General features: G+C 40.3%; 1 protein-coding gene across 8 annotated transcripts in view; it reads right to left on the reverse strand.

Moving 5' to 3' along the window:
* The window catches only part of rps6ka3b (ribosomal protein S6 kinase, polypeptide 3b), a 64,196-nt gene that overhangs the window by 4,697 nt on the left and 38,932 nt on the right, over positions 1 to 20,567 (reverse strand). For 4 of the 8 annotated variants that reach the window (XM_072689404.1, XM_072689384.1, XM_072689437.1 and 1 more), the window contains 15 exons: positions 18,735 to 18,851; positions 13,359 to 13,440; positions 10,093 to 10,173; positions 9,916 to 9,995; positions 9,722 to 9,828; positions 9,114 to 9,151; positions 7,776 to 7,918; positions 7,605 to 7,675; positions 5,145 to 5,233; positions 4,942 to 5,006; positions 4,173 to 4,275; positions 3,836 to 3,957; positions 1,809 to 1,934; positions 1,621 to 1,710; positions 144 to 302 (listed from right to left, as the gene is read on the reverse strand). In XM_072689404.1, coding sequence (XP_072545505.1) covers positions 144 to 302; positions 1,621 to 1,710; positions 1,809 to 1,934; positions 3,836 to 3,957; positions 4,173 to 4,275; positions 4,942 to 5,006; positions 5,145 to 5,233; positions 7,605 to 7,675; positions 7,776 to 7,918; positions 9,114 to 9,151; positions 9,722 to 9,828; positions 9,916 to 9,995; positions 10,093 to 10,173; positions 13,359 to 13,440; positions 18,735 to 18,851 — 1,473 coding nt within the window. Of the gene's footprint in view, positions 1 to 143; positions 303 to 1,620; positions 1,711 to 1,808; positions 1,935 to 3,835; positions 3,958 to 4,172; positions 4,276 to 4,941; positions 5,007 to 5,144; positions 5,234 to 7,604; positions 7,676 to 7,775; positions 7,919 to 9,113; positions 9,152 to 9,721; positions 9,829 to 9,915; positions 9,996 to 10,092; positions 10,174 to 13,358; positions 13,441 to 18,734; positions 18,852 to 20,097; positions 20,332 to 20,567 lie in introns of those variants that run through there. The other 4 variants (XM_072689428.1, XM_072689419.1, XM_072689447.1 and 1 more) reach the window with 4 other exon arrangements.

Below are 20,567 nucleotides of genomic sequence, written 5' to 3' on the forward strand. Positions count from 1 at the left end.
CACATCCTTACCAATCTATGAGTATATAAAAATACTGTACAATGAAGAGTATGGAGTGGGTACTGATGTGTGAGCGAGTGAGAGTGCAGGGATTATAGGATTATAAAATGCATGCTGCCGGTCCACTAACCGGACATACTGACCCCTTGCGCATGCAGGTACTCCACAGTCTTAGTGATGGTGTAGAGGACAGCACTGGCCTCCCTCTCAGAGAAGAACTTCTGTCTGAGGATTTTATCCAGCAGCTCTCCTCCTTTCAGCAGCTCAGTCACCAGATAGACTGACCGCCCATCGTCATACACCTGCAGAAGAGGTCACACAGAGACAGAAGGAAATCAGCAGCAGTGCTTACTTTGTAACCTAGTTTTTTTCTCCACTAGTTCACAACAGACTAGGTTCTATGTTTAGGAAATGTTATAATGCCTCACAGAATCTTATATTTCACCATTATATATTTAGTGACTAGAGGAACTACTGACACAGTAGTGGAACACAGGCCAAAAGCCCTACAACATCTATATCTGAAGAATTAAATTTTGGCCATGAAATGACTGAGTACTTTCCTGAATATGAATATAATCGATTTGTCATTCATTCTAAAATTCTTAAGAAAGAATCGAATCAGTTGGAAAATGAATTATGATACACTTGTGCACTCTCTTACCAGTAACTACATCATGCCTGCACTTCTTCATGTGCATCTCAGCTGATTTTTTAAAATAAGGCCTCTAATGCAATCCAGCATGCACTTCATCAGAAACCAACCTACACAATAACCCTCAATAAACCAAATTGCATCCAGGATTGGCTTAACCTCCACCAATGTACGGAAACCTAGTTGAAACCCAATGCTTAACATGATTCCAAATGAATATAAATGATGACTAATCTAATACAATACCTGGCTGCAAACGTTCCCAAAGGACAACTGCTGCTTCACATTACATTATATTCACTCATTTCAATGTGATTCGAAATGATTGCACAGTTTGGGTCTTTGTGTATGCCATTTACTCTCGCTCTGTTAATGCAAAGTCATGGGAAAAAATAAGGACACCCTATGAAAACCATATTTAAAAATATGGATCTTCATATCTTTATTTTGGAAACACTGAAAGATCTGAGGACTTAAGAAAAAAGGATGTATATACATATGAATCCAATAAAGAATTTAAAAAGATCTCAGAACTCTGGGATCTTTTCAATCAGCCGTTCCACTGTCCGCAAAGTCATTCTCAAGCGCAACAACTGCCAACATGGCCAGATCAGGGTGTGCTAGCAAGTCTCCAACAATCCTAAAACATCATCACAGGTAGCTCCTGCCACAGCTGACGACAAACTTATTGCTTCTACTATCAGAAAGACACTGCACACGTTTGGATTTCATAGGAGATGTGCAAGGAGGAAACCCTTGGTGTCACAAAAAAAGAAATATCAGGGCAATACTTCAACTCCCGATGCTGTTAAAATAAAGATCTAATGTCTATATGTTTAAATATGTTAAAAAAAGAAAGGTTTTAATGGGGTGTCCTAATTTTTCACATGACTGCATTTGTCTATAAGCTAAGATGCACATATTAAGCTGTATAAACAAAAGACACAGCCACTTTAAGCACTTACATCTTTTAAGGTGATGATGTTGGGGTGCTGGCCGTAGCGTAAGAGAATTTCCACCTCCTCTGTAGGATCCCTTTTGGCTTTATTGATGATCTGGTTGTGAAGTGTATATGGAAATGCTCATTATGTGTTCATGATGATAAAAACAAGGCAGTACATACTGTACACTTGGGATATGACTGAGTGGTCACCTTGACGGCATATTCCATGCCTGTGCTTTTCTGAACGCAGCGCTTGCAGATGGAGTACGAGCCGATGCCAATGTCCTCTCTCACCTCGTACGAGTCGCTGAACTGAGCCGTGTTTCTGTGGAGCTGCTGCGGTGAAGAGAGTAACCAGGCGTAAAACTCACCCAAACACAAACAGACACTGTCTATACGAGTCAGGAAGCTTCAAACTAGAGCTGCACAATACGAAGTCTGTTCATCGTGACACTGGCCTTTACAATACTGGTGTTACAAAAGGCTGCAAGATGCAATAGAATCAGGTTATTCACTAACCAGTGTGGGTTCAATGCAGTGTAAGGCAAATGGCAAAGCACTAGTACTTTGTATATAGTCCTAATGTAGTTGTACTGTATCTGTGAGAAGATCTGTGTGGATTACAATAAATACTGTCACAAAGAAGCTATGCTAGAGTCCAAGCCGGAAACCCTGCGAGAAAAACACAATGACAACAAAAAACATCCTGAGACAGGATGCGGAAAAAGCCTTGAGACGAAAACTCAAAAAGAGGGGCCCATCTTCCTTGCAGGAACTGGCTTGTATGACTTAAATGTCTCTATATTATAGAAAATCCTTGACTGAGGATTTGTTTTTAGAAAAGACAAAAGGTCTGCTTTCTGGAAGGAAGTTGTCTAATTGCACTGCCTCACCCAAATATATCCTATACATTTTTATTGCACATTTTAAAGGCACACACACACACACCGCAACACCCAGACGAGGAAAACCCCCTTCTGATGAAGTATCCTGAAGGTGGGAGGAAGTTTTAAAAGCTGTGTATTGCTTTGGGATCTTTATTTTGGAAGTGCTGAACCGGATGTATTGCACATGTGCTGCCATAAGCTATATTCTCAGCTACATAAACATTAAAACTCTACTTAAATACTTGAATGTTTCCAACCAAACAAAAGTGAAGAATGACTGGATGTTAGGGAAGAATATATACACTGTATGTTATAAATGACTCATTTCAATCACGTTAGCTTAGCTGCCAAGTTAGAATTACAGTCAGAGAAAATTCCAGCTGTAGGGTAAAGCTCTGTAAACATCATGGGTATTAGAAATTACAGCACAATAATGTAATATCAACTGATAACTGCCTGTGCAAATTTATATTATTTACATTTCAGCTGACCATAAACACATGTAACATCTAACCCCCATCAATCCACCTGAAAGCAGTTATGGTTCTTTTTCCCCTCCACCTTTTCCACCTTCGAAATCCACTACACAGACAAAAGTAAGCATCTCATCCCTAACTCCCTAACTCATCCTAAAAGTATTGGATGGAACACCATCATTCCAGAGAACACAGTTCCACTGTTCCACAGCTCAATGCTGGGGGGCTTTATACCCATCTAGCACATGCCTGGCATTAGACATGGTGCCAATAAGTTTATCTGCTCCTGAGAGGCTTATTCTATTGGCAGTACTTCTTTACTGTGACTAGACAATCTGTGTCAAGAATTAGGAGGGATAGGAGAGGTGTCCATAAAGATTTGGACCAATAGTGTATGCCATCAAAAGGTGGTATTCCTGGATCCCAGGTGTCCCATTAAGTATAGGTGATATATCCAATTTAAAATGTGTGTAACAACACTGGGCCTTATTTACCAAACGTTCTTCTTAAAGCCCACTTATGCTTTTTTATGATTCTGCCATTCATCAATGTTTTTTTTTTATTTGAGACTTGTTCAATTTATGAGAATAATGGGAACATCACTGGATGATCGGAGCTGTTAACAAACCATGAGTCTGATGTAGACGTTTGTTCAGACAAATTTAAGGAAATTCTAACGAAGAGACTGTAGAGACTCCCTGTAGCAGAATAGGGTTTGATTCCCCATCGGGTTAATAACACTCTCTTAACACTGCATTGACCTGCCATATGCCAGTAATGCTAATGTAATCCACAGGATCCACATTTTACAGTTAACAGAGCACTACAGTGAACAGTTTTAGCTATAGTTAACTTGGAATTGCTGTAACTGTACCTGGACAATGGTGCTCATGTTACTCTGTAGTGGCTGGGTCTCCTCCTCTGAGGCGATGGCTACAAAGCTGAAGCCTCTGAAGAGCTGATGGGCATTGGCACTAGGGGGCACACCTGGTGAATCTAAACACAAACATGCACACATTTTAGAGCTCTTCACAAAACCTGTCTGTTTGACATACACCAAAAGCGATTAAAGTTTTATGAGTGAACGTTCAGATCTCTGTTACCCATTTGTTTGCAGTCAGGTTACAAATTGCAGAGGAAGGTGATTACTCACGGAAGACTGAGTGGGGAAAACGCACACACAAGGTTAAGCGGCTGTTCTATTGTGGTACCTTTGGGAGTTTTAGCTGTGAATTCTGGGTCAAAGTAGAACGTGTCATCCGGTCTCCCAGAGGCAGGCTTGAAGGGCGGCTGAATCTCTCTCCTAAATAATTTCTTTGGGACAAAGAGCCAACGGTACACATTAAACCAACACGCAGTGGTGGCTCACTTCAAACCAATCATTCACTGGGACTGCATGACCAAATACCATAGTGTGATTACATACACTATATGACCAAATGTTTGTGGACACCCCTTCTAATTAATGCATTTGGCTACTTCAAGTTGCACCCATTGCTGGGTTACACAGATGTGCCTGTAGAGAAGCCCCGCCAATAGAATATGACTCTCTAGTGCAGATAAACATGAACCTATTGTTCTATGGAATGATAGGTCTCCGCCCAATACATTTGGGACAAGTTAGGGATGAGGTGGGGTGGTGATCATCCAACATCCTGACCCCACTAATGCTCGTCTCTGAAAAGTGCTTCAAAATCTAGTACAAAGCCTTCCCTGCACAACAGAGACAGTTATTCCAACAAAAGCAGGATAAACTCTTTTTCACATCATTGAGAAGGGTGTCCCAATACTTTTGCCCATATAGTGTATATGCAATATGGCTTGCAGTCTCCAATGACCAAAGATATGTAAAGCCAACATTTAAACATTTGGCATATCATTTCTTTAATATTTGTATTCCCAATGGCAATTTTGCAATTCCAAAAATATTATACTGTTCAGCTAAACTGTACACACATACACACACAAACAAACACTTACATTCCAGTCAATGGAAGCATAAAACTGATGTCTCTTTATTTCCTCAACCCCATCTGGACCAGCCCCTGTACAAACAAATATTTGACAGCTGTGGCTCCATTTCAGCTACACTATAACACTCCAGAAGTTAACATTCAATAAAGCCATGCTGAGGAGTGAACCATTAGTCAGTGTGATTGTGGAGTGAGGGCTGCACTGCTTACCCAGTCTGTTGGAAGGGTTGCGTTTAAACAGGTTGCGGAGGAGGCTCTGGGCCTCAGCACTGAGAAATTGAGGCATGCCCAGTTTTGCTCTTCAGAAGCCAGCAGACCAGAGCAAGGGGCAGCAGAGCAGGGGAGAGGAACAAGACAGACGATTAAACAAACTACAAAGAAATCCCATTATTCTGAAGAAAAAAAAGATTATGGTATGAATGCAGCCATAAAATATGGAAAACACAGTGGAGTTCATGGAATAACCTTTGACTAATATGTTAGTTGACAATCAAAGCCTTCTGTCAACAAGTGAGTTTGCTGAATGCAAGAACGTCTATGTTTTCTGTGATCATTCCGTAATAATAATAACTTCAGGTATATACTGTACATTTTATCATGGTGTATTTTACCACAATACCCTTTAATCATGGTAAAAATCACTGAAACACATGGTTTTTATTTTTACATTGCATTGATATTTCAATGGTAAATGTTTGTGGACACCTGCACATCCAATGTTTCTTCCAATGCTTTTTCCATTACATTTTGGAACCTTGCTGTGAGGATTTGATTGCACAGCCACAAGAACCTTACTGAGGTCAAACAATGGATGATGGATCACAAATGCCACTCCAGCTATTGGACACAGTGGATATAGCTGAATTCACTAGTAAGAGGGTTTGCCCCAAAACATATTTTAAGCCCATGATTAGACTAACACAGTGGTCTCCACTGTCAATCCTGTCCAATAAAGCACGACTGCTAAAGTTACTATTATGTGGTCTTGTAAACAGCTCCAGAAACGTAAGGACTAATCCAGTTTTGAATCTGCAGTTAAAATTATTTTATAAGTGTAGTAACGCAATATTTATATCACAAATCTTTATACAACGCAACAGAAAGGTACAGTAGGGAAAGTACTGTGATCATATGGCATTGTGAGGCCTGTAGTGATTCCCATCACTAGGTAGCACAGTCATACATTTTTTTATCAGCATAATGCTTTCCTAGAAAACAAAACCCTGGTAAGTCCCTAAAGGTGTGTGTTAAGTTGATGCAAACTGACAAACAGGATCTTTTGTATTGTTTGGAAAAAAATAGGTGTCCCCAAACTTGTGGGTGGTGTGCATGAGCAATATCATAGAAACAGACAATCTGCACCGTGTTGAAGGTGTCGTTTATAGTATGACGCAGCGTCATGAGGCATTTCTTATCATCATATTACAGCCCCTGCATTCTGGAGAGCTGCTGACAGCCCACTAAAACCCCACTACCTCAGCTTATCCACACACACACACACACACACACACACACACACACACACACACACACAAACACACACAAACACACACAAACACACACACACACACACACACACACACACACACACTAAGCTGAGAAAGGCCCGTCTAAGCTGAGAAAGGCCCGTCTCCCTCCACCCATCCTCACCCTCTTCTATAGGGGAACCATAGAGAGCATCCTAAGCAGCTGCATCACTGCCTGGTTTGGGACCTGCACAGCCTCTGACCGCAAGTCCCTCCAACGCATTGTGAGGACAGCTGAGAAGATCATCGGAGCCTCTCTCCCCTCCGTCATGGACATTTACACCACCCGCTGCATCCGCAAAGCAACCAGCATTGTGGATGACTCCACCCACCCTTCACACAGACTGTTCTCCCTCCTGCCATCAGGAAGAAGGTACCGCAGCATCCGGTCCAACACGACCAGACTCTGCAATAGCTTCTTCCCCCAAGCCATCAGACTTCTCAACACAACTCAACTTCTGAACTGATATCTTTCTGGTACACGTACACTCTCCCTCTCTCTCTCTTTCCAACCATTTACCCCAGATAACATGGGAAGCATTTTTTGCACAAGCATTTGCACTAATAACTTTACTACCTCACTGGACTCTATTTATCGCACATTGCACAACTTGCACACTACAGTCATTATTTATTATCCTCTGTCTGTACTGTGTTGTCTGTCCGCACTTGTTTGTTTGTGTTGCACTTGTGTTTTGTATGCACTGTCTATGTTGCACCATGGTCCTGGAGGAACGTTGTTTCGTTTCACTGTGTACTCTGTATGTAGTTGAAATGACAATAAACCCACTTGACTTGACTTGACTTGACCTCAGCCTCTCTCAGTGAGCCAGGGGTACAGACAGCATTACTCACTACTAGCTCATTCACATCAAGCCATTTCAGAAGCTAAAACCAGTGTGTTTTAAGTGGCTTTGCCTTTATTGCAGGTTTACTGTAGGTTAAGTGTAGGGCGCTGGGGCTCAATAGCAGTGTCAGCTGAACCGTGGCCACATCCTCCATTACCGCACTGCTTACTGGCCTGCTGCAGGCATTCAGCTGCTGCCTAAGCACCCCCCGAACCACTCAAGCTTAGCCTGGCGTTTAGAACACAATACAGGCCAAATCTTTCCTGGGGTAGCAAAGATACAGCCACAGCACTCACTTTAGAATCATGGTCATGGTTTCCTTACGGTCCTTGCCTTGGAAGGGCAGTGTTCCAGTTAGCATTTCAAACTGGAGACAGAAAGAAGAAGCAGTAACAATAAGGGTCACTCAGACAGCAATCCTGCACAAAGACACTGACCACCACAACCAGAAAAGATCCGCCCCTTACCATGAGCACACCATACGACCACCAGTCAGCGCTGTGGGTGTGGCCTCTGCGGTTGACCACTTCTGGAGCCATGTACTCCACGGTTCCGCAGAAAGAGTAGGCCTTGTTCTCATGGTCAATCGACTCCTTACTGAGCCCAAAATCTGAAACAGACACACGGTAAGAACTGGTTTACTGTAGAGCAGCTTACTCACTTGGATACTGATTCAGTGGTGGGGATAGAAAGCAAGGGTCTACAATTCAAATATATGTTACATGTCACAACCCTTCTAATGAATGCATTCAGCTACTTTAAACTGCACCATTGTTGACATAGATATGCAAATGCACACACACAGTTTATCTAATCCCTGCAGAGAAGTACTGCCAATGCAATGGGCAACCCAAGCGTGGGCAAAAGGGGTATAAGGCCCCCCCAGTATTGAGCTGTGGAGCGGTGGAACTGTGTTCTCTGGAACGATGGTCCATCCAGACCTGGGATGCAAAAAAACTATTTACAGCAGTGCTCCTCCAAAATCTAGTAGAAAGCCTTCCCTGGCAGCTGAGACAGTTACTCCAACAAAAGCAGGATTAACTCTTTTTAAAACCCTTGATTTCAGAAGAAACAATGAATAAGGTGTCCCAAAACATTTGTTCATATGGTGTATCAATTTTTTGTATGTAATGTTTAACTGTAACTAACTGTATATATTTCAATAATAATAATAATTTTAGACCAAAACTATCATAAAGCAATGATTCAAATATCAGACAGTATGTTCTTTTCATGTAGTAGCTTTCTGTGAGCTTTAAAAGGCTCTAAACATATCAGACGTCTTGTTTCCATCGCCACCACTGTGATCAATTCAAGTCCTTTATGGGGGTTTTATGGGGTCATGAATGTTACCATGGCAATATACATACAAAATATATCATATTTTGATGAAGTCCAACAGTCAAAACAAGCCCAGTGAGCGTAGAATTAGCATAAATAAATGATATTATTCCACAAATTATCTTTAAATTCAAAGACACAAAAAGTATATGCGACAGCACTGATTTTTAATGTATAATTGTATGTGTATTAATATTCGTATTGTTGCAAAAGCCTTGTATCTCCAAAAAAAAAAACAACTTTTCAGGAGATAAAAACACCTTTTTTTACATTCAATGGAAATCTATAGAAAAATATTGTATTCCTAACAAATGTGGAGCGTTGCTCTGACACAAAGTAAATAACAACTGTCACATTTACATTATATGCATATACAGTCATTGGTTCTATAGGGTGGGATGTAGCAAGCATCCAGCATGGCAACTGAGGCCAGAAGTGAAGAGCAGCAATCTGGAATTACAAACCTGTCAGCTTAATATGGCCGTCCTCATCCAGCAGGATGCTGAAATTACAGAAATTGTAAAGCATCAGAAAGTGTCACAAACACACAACCCCCCACCTACACACACACACATACACACCAAATAATCTCTTGCTACATTCTTGTTTTAGCTGTTTATATCTAGGGAGCCATAACTGCACAGACAGGCTTTATAGCACTCATCATTCACCTTGCCTTCCCCTCTACACACATCAACATGATTTAGACTTGGCTGATGGAGGAAAATTGTGTGTGTGTGTGTGTGTGTGTGTGTGTGTGTTTGCGAGAGATAGATTAGAAGACAACAGAACAGTACTTAGTACAGCATGCAGCTTCAGGGACTGAATAATAACGCTGCCTCAAATCAAACACAAGCCAAAGACTAGTGGGACTCTCCAACCCCAGAGAACAATCTAATGCATCAGAAGATCTTCCCACAGATACAACACTGCCAGACAATGAGAACATAATACTCCATGAAAACATGAACTCCAAGTTGTTTAATCGACCATGTTTACGCTCACATACAGAGTTCCCGGACAAAAATCTTCCCTCTTGGTGGTAAATGTGGTCTGGTTTGGTTTAACGTACTTCTCTGGTTTGAGGTCTCTGTAGATGATTCCTAGTCCATGCAAGTGGTCCAGTGCCAAAGCCAGCTCAGCCAGATAAAACTTCACATCCTCTTCTGTGAACATCACCTGAGGAAAGAGCTTGCACGTTTTACTAAGTGGATAAACATATATACAAACACACAGATAGAGAGAGAACATACTGAATAGTTTTACCTCTTTTGACAGGCGGGTGAAGAGATCTCCTCCTCTGAGAAAGTCCAGAATCAGATAAAGCTTTCCCTCTGTCTGGAATGCTGGAAACAGAAAGAGAGAGAGAGATTTAACTGTCAGATATTGTCTCACTAAATAACACTGACACTGATCATTTAGACTGGCTGTGTATGAACTTACCATAGTGCAACTTGACGATGAAGGGATGATTGACCTCCACCAAGATGTCCCGCTCCATCTTAGTTCTGACCCGATCCCGCACTGAAAACACACCAGGCAATTTTATAAAATGTTAAACTGTACACATGGTTCTAAAGAATAGAGATGCACCGATCTGATATTAGGATCAGATATTGGACCTGATATTAACAACATTAGCTGGAACGGGTATCGGACAATTAGGCCGATCCATGGAACCGATCCTTTCACTTTAATTTGTTGGTGTGAGACTGCACTAAATGTTCACACGTTTGCAGTTTTTAATTGCTGCTTGTATGTTTGACCAAGTTACGTATATTCTCAGGTCCACCTGCTAGATTTGATTTTGAATTATGCATTTAAAAAAAAATAAGATTGATTACTGCTTGTTTGTGATGCTACTTATTTTCTTATTATATTTTTGGCTGATACATTTAATGTATTTTAATAAGAAGTCTGACTCTTTTTTATTTTGAATGTGAATGTTGTGTTAAAGTCATGCACCATTGTTTATTTTAGTGACAAAGAAATAGCAATTTAGTAAATGTATATCATGTTTTAATTTTTTATATTTAGTTTGACAAAGTTAGTAAATTAATGTTTAAGTCAATCCTGATGCCTTAAGTCTCTCCCACATGGTGAGGTATACAGCTTATTAATTCAACAATGGTATCGACCGATATGCAAAGTTTTGTAGCGGTATCGGAACTGAAAAAGCAGGATCAGTGCATCCCTACTAAAGAGCTCACTGAATTCTAGTGTGGTTCTGTAACAGGGCACCGCCATTGCAACAAGTCAGCTTGTGAAATTTCTTCCCTCCCAGATATTCCGCCATCAACTGTGAGTGGTATTATTGAAAAGTGGAAGCGGTTACGGACACCGCGTAAAGTTACAGAGTAGGGTTGGCAAGTGCTGAAGAGTACAGTGCATAACAGTCCAGCTGACTCTGCAAGCGGGGACCAACTCCATACTAATGCCTATGGCTTTATAATAGTCATAAAAGCTCCTGTAGGTGTTGTTTAGCGTCCCAGTACTTTTGTCCAATATATAGATATTTCCTTATTGCGTACATGTGCACCTTGTGTATATATCCAATTCTAAACCGAACCCGAAGCTTAAAGCTAACGTTACCTATCCACTCCACTAAACCTGAGCCTAGTCTGTGCCACCTGGTTGGTAGAAGTGAGTAGACATGTACTTACATACAACATTTGGGTGACTACTGACTTTTAGTGTCTGTTAGCAATGTTAGCTTCGTAACTCCAGCACTAAACTAAAGCAACGAAATGTGCAAACCTACATATCATGGCTGTAAGGTTGCTGGTCCTGTATGATAGCGCTGGTTTTCTCTGGTCCTCTTACAAAGTCAGGATATTTTTGTCAAGAAAACATATGAAAATAAACACACACACACACACACACACACACAAATACATTTTTCTAGTAAATTGCTCCTAAATAACAACACTGCCCCTCCATACCCTTCTAGCCCTCATGTTCTGGCAAGGCAGAATAACACAGATGGCACTGGATGACTAATTAAATAAAGGAGAGAAAAGAACATGCAGAGCAGAGAGAATCAGAGCCGTGGTCTTTCTCCAAGACCACAGGGAGCGTTGGGGTGTGTGTGTGGATGAAGAGGATATGAATGCTAGCACACTGACTCATCAGTTTATTAGATACACCTACCTTGTACTTACACTCCTTGGCCATCAATAGAAAAGGACCACCTCTGACCACGTTATTGGAGTGATGAGCCACTCTCAGCACGGCAGAGATACATGGCAATGACATGCTAGTGTGTGTTATGGTGTTACACCTGACACAGTGGTGTTGATTTTAACACTTTGCCAGCCAAGTAAAATCTAGAGGATCTAACAATCTCTAGAGGACCAAACAAATTTTAGCAGATCAAAGGTACAATAATGGACCAAACATACTCAAGCAGACCAAACAAACTCCAGTAGATCAAACATACACTAATTAGCCAAACAAACTCTAGCAAACCAAACAACCTCCAGGGGATCATACAACCTCCAGTGGACAAAACGTACCCTGATGGACCAAACAAACTTGAGCAGACCAAACAAAGTCTAGCAAACAAAACAATCTCCAATGGATCAAATGTACACTAATGAGCCAAACACACAGTAGCAGACCAAACAAACTTTAGCAGACCAAACAACCTCCAGTGGATCAAACATACACTAATGAGTCAAACAAATTGTAGGGGACCAAACAAACTCTAGTAAAACAAAACCTTCAGTAGATCAAGCATACACTAATGAGTCAAACAAACTTTGGCGGACCATACAATTTGTGGGGGTCCAAACAAACTTTATCGGAACAAACAAACTGTAGGGGACCACACAAACTGTAGGGGACCAAACAAACTCTAGCGGATCAAACATACACCAATGAGTCAAACAAACTGTAGGGGACCAAACAAACTGTAGGGGACCAAACAACCTCCAGTGGTCTAAACAAATTATTGTAGTACATAGAATGAATGTACTGCCTAGAAAATTAACATAGTACAAGTATCTATATAAAAAAGATTGTTGTCCAGGTCATATCAGTGCATGCTGAACATATTTAATCAGGCCTGAATCGAATCAGATTAGTAGTGAATCGAAGTGTATTGAATTGTTGCTTGATTCACTGTATCCTTTTGCACTGCCTTGTAAACTATGAACTGAGATGCACATCATATCATCTGAAAACAAGGCAGAGGCACATTCAAAGCCTTTTAAAATATATATACACGCTTATGACCACACATCAATTATAATGTTTAATAATGCACTAATAATGCAGTTTCTGATAAAATTACCAACAAGTGAAGTTATAGGGTAGTTGTTCTTAATGAAGCATGTTTAAAAGCAACCGTTTCTTTAGACAGCAGGTGGAGCTGAATTCTACCCCTGTGCAGGCTTTGTGCTTTACAGGCTTTGCAGGCTTTACTGCTGAACTGAAATCAGCTCAGTATCAGATTCCTGAGAAAAACAGTTGTGTTTACATGTCGATGCTAAAGTTAATGCAGTCGGTCAGTTCATGACTCACACTCAAAATATTGTCTAAGGCAAAAAAACAAAAATGCAACAACATTTAGATTTCAACCACAGGGCAACAGTTACCACAGAAACTAGAACTAAGTTCACACAAACACTCAAAGCTGCTTCCTCTTTTCAGCCAGTTCCTTCCTCACTCACACAGGTTCTCTCTCTCCTACACAGCGTAACGCTCACCTTTCAGTGTGGCTTTTTTAAGCACCTTCATTGCATAGAGCTGTCCTGCATCCGGCCCGGTTATCTTCTTTACTAGAAACACCTGCAGCAATGAGAGCAACAATTAATATGCCAGCAGCTTTACTGTCAGATCAAAACCTTGTCTCTTCAAAATGGGAACTTTGCAGGAAAGAGAAAGAAAAACTTTCAATAGAAGTCAATGTAAAAAGATTTTGCAGTGGAGCATTTTGCAGCATTTCTACTGATCTATTCATTATAAAAATGTGACAAGATGTAAAGAGCAACTGCCAGATTCACAATACGGCAAAAAGTGAAAAACAGCAAAAATCTAGATTCAAGGTTTTTGCGTGACAGCAACCAAATGTTACTAGTGATACAGTGATTATTAGTGTGATACATTACATCACAATATGCATTTTCATACATTTTTCGATTTAGGAATTAGAAGCATTACAGTACAGTAATTTATTGCTTTAACATCACCATTGTTTTTTTCCTGCTTGATGCAAAAGGAAATTTCACCCTGTTATAGTTTTCCATGACTTATCTACCAGAGGTGGAGGATATCTGCCCAATATCATTGATTTTACTTCAATCTTCTACACATGAAGAGCATTATTTAAATTGTGACATTGTGATCATTGACTTATAGAGCAATCTGTCCTGTATTTATGAATACCGCTGAAAAAAAAATCCTGTATTTATAAATATCGCAATATATATCACAGGTTTTTAGAAAAAAAAAAACTATTGCAGTGTCATTTTGTGATCTAGCAAAAATAATACATATATGTAAATGTATTATGTTAACATGTTAAAGTTACATTTTCTGTTTACTTGAGCATTCAGCATTATAACAATACAATATTTAAAATAAAAAGCCAGGTTTTATAGCACTCTAGCCACAAACTGAAATGTTGCAGCTGAATTAGCCACAGATGAACACGCTACCAAAACCTTTATAGAAAGGTTTGTTCATCCAGAGACCATCCCAGCGAGACTAGAGAGCTATGTATGTCTTTGAATGAGAAGAGACATATACACATGAAACCGAAAGCTGCATACATGAAATCAGTAGTACAACCGGGTAAGAAACAGTACAGAGCTTGTTTCACCAGCAAGTCTACTGGCTTTTTACATAGGGGCAGGACCTTCCTTATAAATAGATGCATTGTTAAGTGTTACAAGTTACTTCATTCATTTCTCAACCAGTGACTTGTCTACTCCTCCTATTATAATGTCTCAGATGCTACTCACACTAGTACCAGACATTTGGTTCAACAGTTGGCGATATGGCTGTATCAGTATTATCCAAGAGAACATCTAAATCTAATGGCAAGAAACTGGCTAGAACTGCACAGGTAGGGCCAACATTAGCAGTTTCTACCCCAACACCTCTAGCCAGTAAAAAGTTAATAACTGAAGATACACAAAGCTGTAGTGAAGTGTTTAGTGAAAGGCCATTAATACTTGCATCGCACACACAGCCAATCACAAAAAAAATAGAGCTGCTTCTGTAAACCACTCCTTTCCCCGATATTTATAAAAGAATATATGTAGTACAGAAGGAACGATTTTAGTGCAGTATGTTACTGTAGTAAAACTCTCAGACAAAATAAAGATAAAGAAATGCTGTGACATAGTTGTGACTTGTATCAGATCAGTAATGAATCAAAGTCCATTGAATAATTTTTCTATCATGTTGTAAACAATGTATTAGTATGCACATCATATTGCCCGAAAGAGATTCACACCCAGAATCAATCCATCCCAAATAAACTGAAGCTGATTCAATTAACTCAAATATTAATGAATCCGTAACTGAAGCTGATTAAATGAACTCAAATATATAGGGAAATTTACATTTGCGTTGTATTTCATAAACATTATGGACTATACTCATCATGGACAACATGTCCCTAAATTCCAAATAAAAATAGAGCATTTATTTGCAAAAAGGGACAACTGTTGAAATAATGCAATTTACTTCTTCTAATAATTATAATGCACAAAGGTTATAATTTAAATTTAAACAACACAGTACTAATATTTGAACTTTGAGAGCATTTAAAAATCACCTTGACTGCCAATCACAGCTTTCATGTTTTGGCAGGCTCTCATGTTTTGGCAGGCTTTCACACTGCTGTTGGGTGACTTTATGCCATTCATAGTCTGCAAATTCAGGTATATTTATTATTTATTTATATTATATGAATAAAATGGTTGCCACACATGTAGAGAAACACATTTTCGAATTAAAATGAGTCTCTTCATTTTTTTTCCAGAGCTATATATACAGTGATTCCAAGAAGTATTTGATCCCTTGCTGATTTTCTTTGTTTGCCCACTAATAAAGACACTATCCTTCTGCACTTTTAATGGTAGATATATTCTAACATGGAGAGACAGAATATCAAGACAAAAATCCAGAATATAATTTTAAAGAATATATTTTAATTAATTTGTATTTCAATGAGGAAAATAAGTATTTGATCCCTCTTGCCAAACACACTCAATACTTAGTGGCAAAGCCTTTGTTTGCAAGCACAGCGGTGAGACGTTTGTTGTAGTTAACCACAAGTTTAGCACACACACCAGGGGGAATTTTGGCCCACTCTTCTTTGCAGATCCTCTCTAAATCATGAAGGTTGGTGGGCTGTCGCTTGGCAACTCTGACCTTCAGCTCCCTCCATAGATTTTCGATCGGATTGAGGTCTGGCGACTGGCTGGGCCACTCCATGACCTTAATGTGATTTTTCTTGAGCCAATCCTTTGTTGCCTTTGCTGTATGTTTAGGGTCGTTATCATGTTGGAAGACCCAACCACGGCCCATTTTCAGATCCCTGGCAGAGGGGAGGAGGTTGTCCCTCAGGATTGTGCGGTACATGGCTCCATCCATCTTCCCAGTGATGCGGTGAAGTAGCCCTGTACCCTTGGCAGAGAAACACCCCCAAAACATTATGCTTCCACCTCCATGCTTGACGGTGGGCACAGTGTTCTTGGGGTCATAGGCAGCATTTTTCTTCCTCCACACATGGCGGGTGGAGTTGAGGCCAAAAAGTTCAATTTTGGTCTCGTCTGACCACAAAACCTTCTCCCAATAACTTGGTTCATCTTTCAAATGATCATTGGCATACTTGAGGCGCGCCTCCACATGTGCTCTCTTCAGCAGGGGTACCTTTCGGGCACTGCAGGATGTGAATCCATTGTTGCGCAAAGTGTTGCCAATTGTTTCCTTGCAAACTGTGGTCCCAGCTGCCTTCAGGTCATTTGCTAACTCCTGCCGAGTGGTTGCAGGACGATTTCTGACTGTTCTCAGCATCATTGCCACCCCACGAGGCGAAATCTTCTTTGGAGCACCGGGCCGAGGTCTGTTGATTGTCATGTTATACTCTTTAAACTTTCTGATAATTGCACCAATAGTTGTTACTTTCACATCCAACACCTTACTAATCTTTTTGTAGCCCATTCCAGCTTTGTGAAGGTCAACAATTCTGACTCTGAGGTCCTGTGACAGCTCTTTGGTTTTACCCATGTTGGAGACTTGAAATCTGTGTGATCTGTCTGATTCTGTGGACAGGTGTTTTTCACACAAGTGATTAGTGAGAACAGGTGGCTTCAGGTCAGGTAACAAGTTGATTGGGAGTGTCTAACTGGTCTGTAAAAGCCAGAACTGCTAATGAATACTAAGGGATCAAATACTTATTTCACTCCATGAAATACAAATCAATTAATATATATTCCTTAGATTTATTTTCTGGATTTTCTTTTTAATATTCTGTCTCTCCATGTAAGAATACATCTACCATTAAAAGTATAGAATGATCATGTCTTTATTAGTGGGCCAACGAAGAAAATCAGCAAGGGATCAAATACTTCTTGGACTCACTGTATATATTATTGTGTTCAGTTTTATAAACTTTACTTTTTATTGTTCCAAACCACATCAAAACTAAACATCACAATGCATATCAGGCACCACAAAAAAGTCTTCAAGTATCGTGATATTAAACGTTTGTCATATCACCCACTCCTAAAAGTAGGTCACAGTTTTGTTTGCTCCTCACAGAACAGAGTCCCTGAAATAGAACTCCTTTTTAAACAGAGCGTATTTTTTGTGGCACACTCCACGAGAAACACAATTAGTCATCACTCTGCTGTTTTAAGAGTAGAGGAGACAGTAGCTATAGCGACCACGGCTTAAAAGACCTCTGTGTGTAATTTGAGTGATTATCCTCAAGGAAAATGAATGACCGTGCACAAGAACAATTATTTTGTATCGGTGTGTGATGCGGCCTTTCATCCTTTGCTTTTTTTTCACACCAGTGCTGATTGTTTTTGACAGCAGGTGAGAAACAACAAACATATTAAGTAACATATTGTCCCGCTCAGAAGAACATTGTGTGTCATCAAAATAGTGGCTTCATAGAAGTAAAACCTGTCCTATTTTAGACCATTTTGGGAAGCCCACTCAACACAAAGCCCAATCGTGCTCAAAGTCCAGGGATTTATGCTCCTCGTTCTAAGCATCCAGTATGCTGAACATTTTTTTCCTTGTACTCAACAGCATGTTTTACATCATCACACCCACTTTTAGACGTCCCTTCACAACTCTGTCCTACTATTGGCTGGTAAAGGGACATTCAGTTTTATTATCTTATAGCTTGTAAAATAAAAAATAAAAAACTAAATAATGAAAAACAATTAGCCCTTAAATGCTGAAAAAGACTGACTGTGGAATTATCTTTCCACATAGATAACTGAAATGACTTTGTGCAAATATCTTTTTAGAAGTTCATTATCATTATGAAGAAGTATGTCAATAATGGAAATTTAGGCTATTAGAATATTTTAAGCGAAAGACTCCCAGTCCTGTCCAGTACTGAATGTTGCTGTGTTAAGTTATGTATGGTGTAGATGTGCATCTGAAAGCGTTTAGTATTGCTTGTGGTTTTTGATGATTTTTGTACTATACTCATCTTCTCACCTTTGTTTAGACATTTTGGACAATCAATCAAGGCACCTTTTCAGGTGTGCTGTAGACTTTTGATGCTCCAATATATGTATGTGTGGATTTTGAAGATTTCAGTTGTTTAAAATGATCAAAATGACCTTCAATTGTTCATACATACTTTCATATTCTGCAGCTGTACATTTTTCTTTTTTTGACATAATTTGAATCTGACAGTTTTTTTCATTGTGTTAAAATTAAATGAAGAATGGATACACAGAAATGCTTCAATTTGCTCCATTGACTTTCACTGAAAGTTAAGATGCTTTTCCCTTCTCCTGTAAAGTTATCATTTTGGAGATACAAGCACAATTATTGTATTATTATTTATGTTAGTTTTAAACAGACAAAAATAGGTGACACACCTTTCCAAAAGAGCCCTGACCCAGGACTTTGCGGAGCTCGAACTGTCGTGGGTCGGCTTTCTCCGAGCCTTCTTTAACATGGTGTGTGATGCTGATCTCCTTGACTGGCACTTCATCCTGAGAAGCGAGAGAGCGAGAGTGAGAAAGAGAGAGGGGAAACAGGGAGAGAGAGAGAGAGGAAGATAAATATTGGCACTCGCTCCCACTAAAGTTACCTGATTCATTCCTGATTTCCACATGAATAAAATACATAAACACACTTTTATGAATATGATGCGCACGTAGATTCTTTTAAGCAACTATGTACTCATTATCCCATTATCTACACAGTGTCACCCAAGATACAAACACAGCAAGCTTTTGTTATGATGCTGATTGAAAGCACCAGTACAGACCACAGAGGCCATTAAAACCTGCCGGTAAAGCATTAAGACATGAAGCTAAAGTGCACAAAGGTAAAACCAAGGCCACAGCTGAGCACGTGTTTACCTCCAAGCCTCAAACCCTGCACCTTTACAGCTTTTTGAAGGGGAATTCCAATGACTTTTTAAAATGTCATCATTCAGTCTCTGAGATGGGAATAAAGTCAGACTGGATTGGTGTGAAATGCTCTGTTCCGGAGAAACATAATGACTCCCGGCGGTGCTGAAGACAAGCTAAAAGCTCAAAGTTACCCAAGAGAAAGCCATTACATGAAATATGTAGACTGATGACTGAGATGATGTTACTGAAAGTACATACGGGATGTCGTAAGGCAAAATAGACCCCAAAAAATGAGAGCTCTACCACAATTGTAGCATATTTAACATTCAGCATCATTACATATAAAACTCATGCAGGTAACTGGTCATTCTGAAGGGTAAATAAAAGAACTCAAATAAAAGAAAGTAAATAAAAGCTATATCTGTGTTGAGGACATCAAGCTCCCTGGTTCCTATCACCAGCACTGTAAACAAATGTGAATAGGTAAGTTACTCCTCAGCCCACCATTTCACACCAACCCGCTCTCAACCACTTTTTTTTTTTTTTATATCTCCACAATTGAATTCTGCTGCAATTTTGAAAAAGTGATGGATTTTCCTTTCCAAACCCTTTATGTTTATTCAATGAGGACCTTCGGAAACTGTGGACATGTCTCGGGAACCGATCTCTCCGATCTCCATCCATGCATTTGAGCTACTGTCTAAATATGACGCATCAGCCTGAGTTGGGCTATAAAAATCCAAACGCTTGCAAAAGCTCGCCCAGTTCCTCCACGCTCGGTCAGTCGGTCAAGGAAAGAGGTGAGAGCTTCCGTCTCCTGAAATCTGCATGCATGTATTGAAGTGAGGAGTGAAATAAACCCCAAACCGCTCAGTCTCACCCACGGCACGCACATCACAGCACTGTCCCGCATTATCCCACTCGCTCTCGGGGCTGCTGGGGGACGCCAGGCCCTGCTCCATGAGTCAGCGAGGGGTCAAACCCCGACTGGAGCTCCACTGGAGCACCTGCCGGACCGTTGGGCGAAGGAGCAACAAAGAAAGCAACAAGAGTGAAAGAAAGAGAGAGGAAAGCAAGAAAGAGAGCGAGCACCACTCTGCACAAAGCCCATGTGACGGACAGCTTCCTACACGGTTGCCATGACACCGCCCCCAATCCTCCTGCTCCATCACAGCATCAGTGGGCGTGGAGGAGAGTGACTAAAGAGCTGGCGCCCGGGCTCCAGTTCAGTACCTCTCTCTCTCTCTCTCTCTCTCTCTCTCTCTCTCTATCTCTGCCTCTCTCTCACCCATCTTCCTCGCAGTATGCAATGATGTCATCGCACGTTGGCGTGTTGACAAAGTGCCTTTC

The sequence above is a fragment of the Salminus brasiliensis genome, chromosome 1 (genome assembly GCF_030463535.1).
Source record: "Salminus brasiliensis chromosome 1, fSalBra1.hap2, whole genome shotgun sequence".
In the NCBI taxonomy this organism is placed as follows: Eukaryota; Metazoa; Chordata; class Actinopteri; order Characiformes; family Bryconidae; genus Salminus; species Salminus brasiliensis.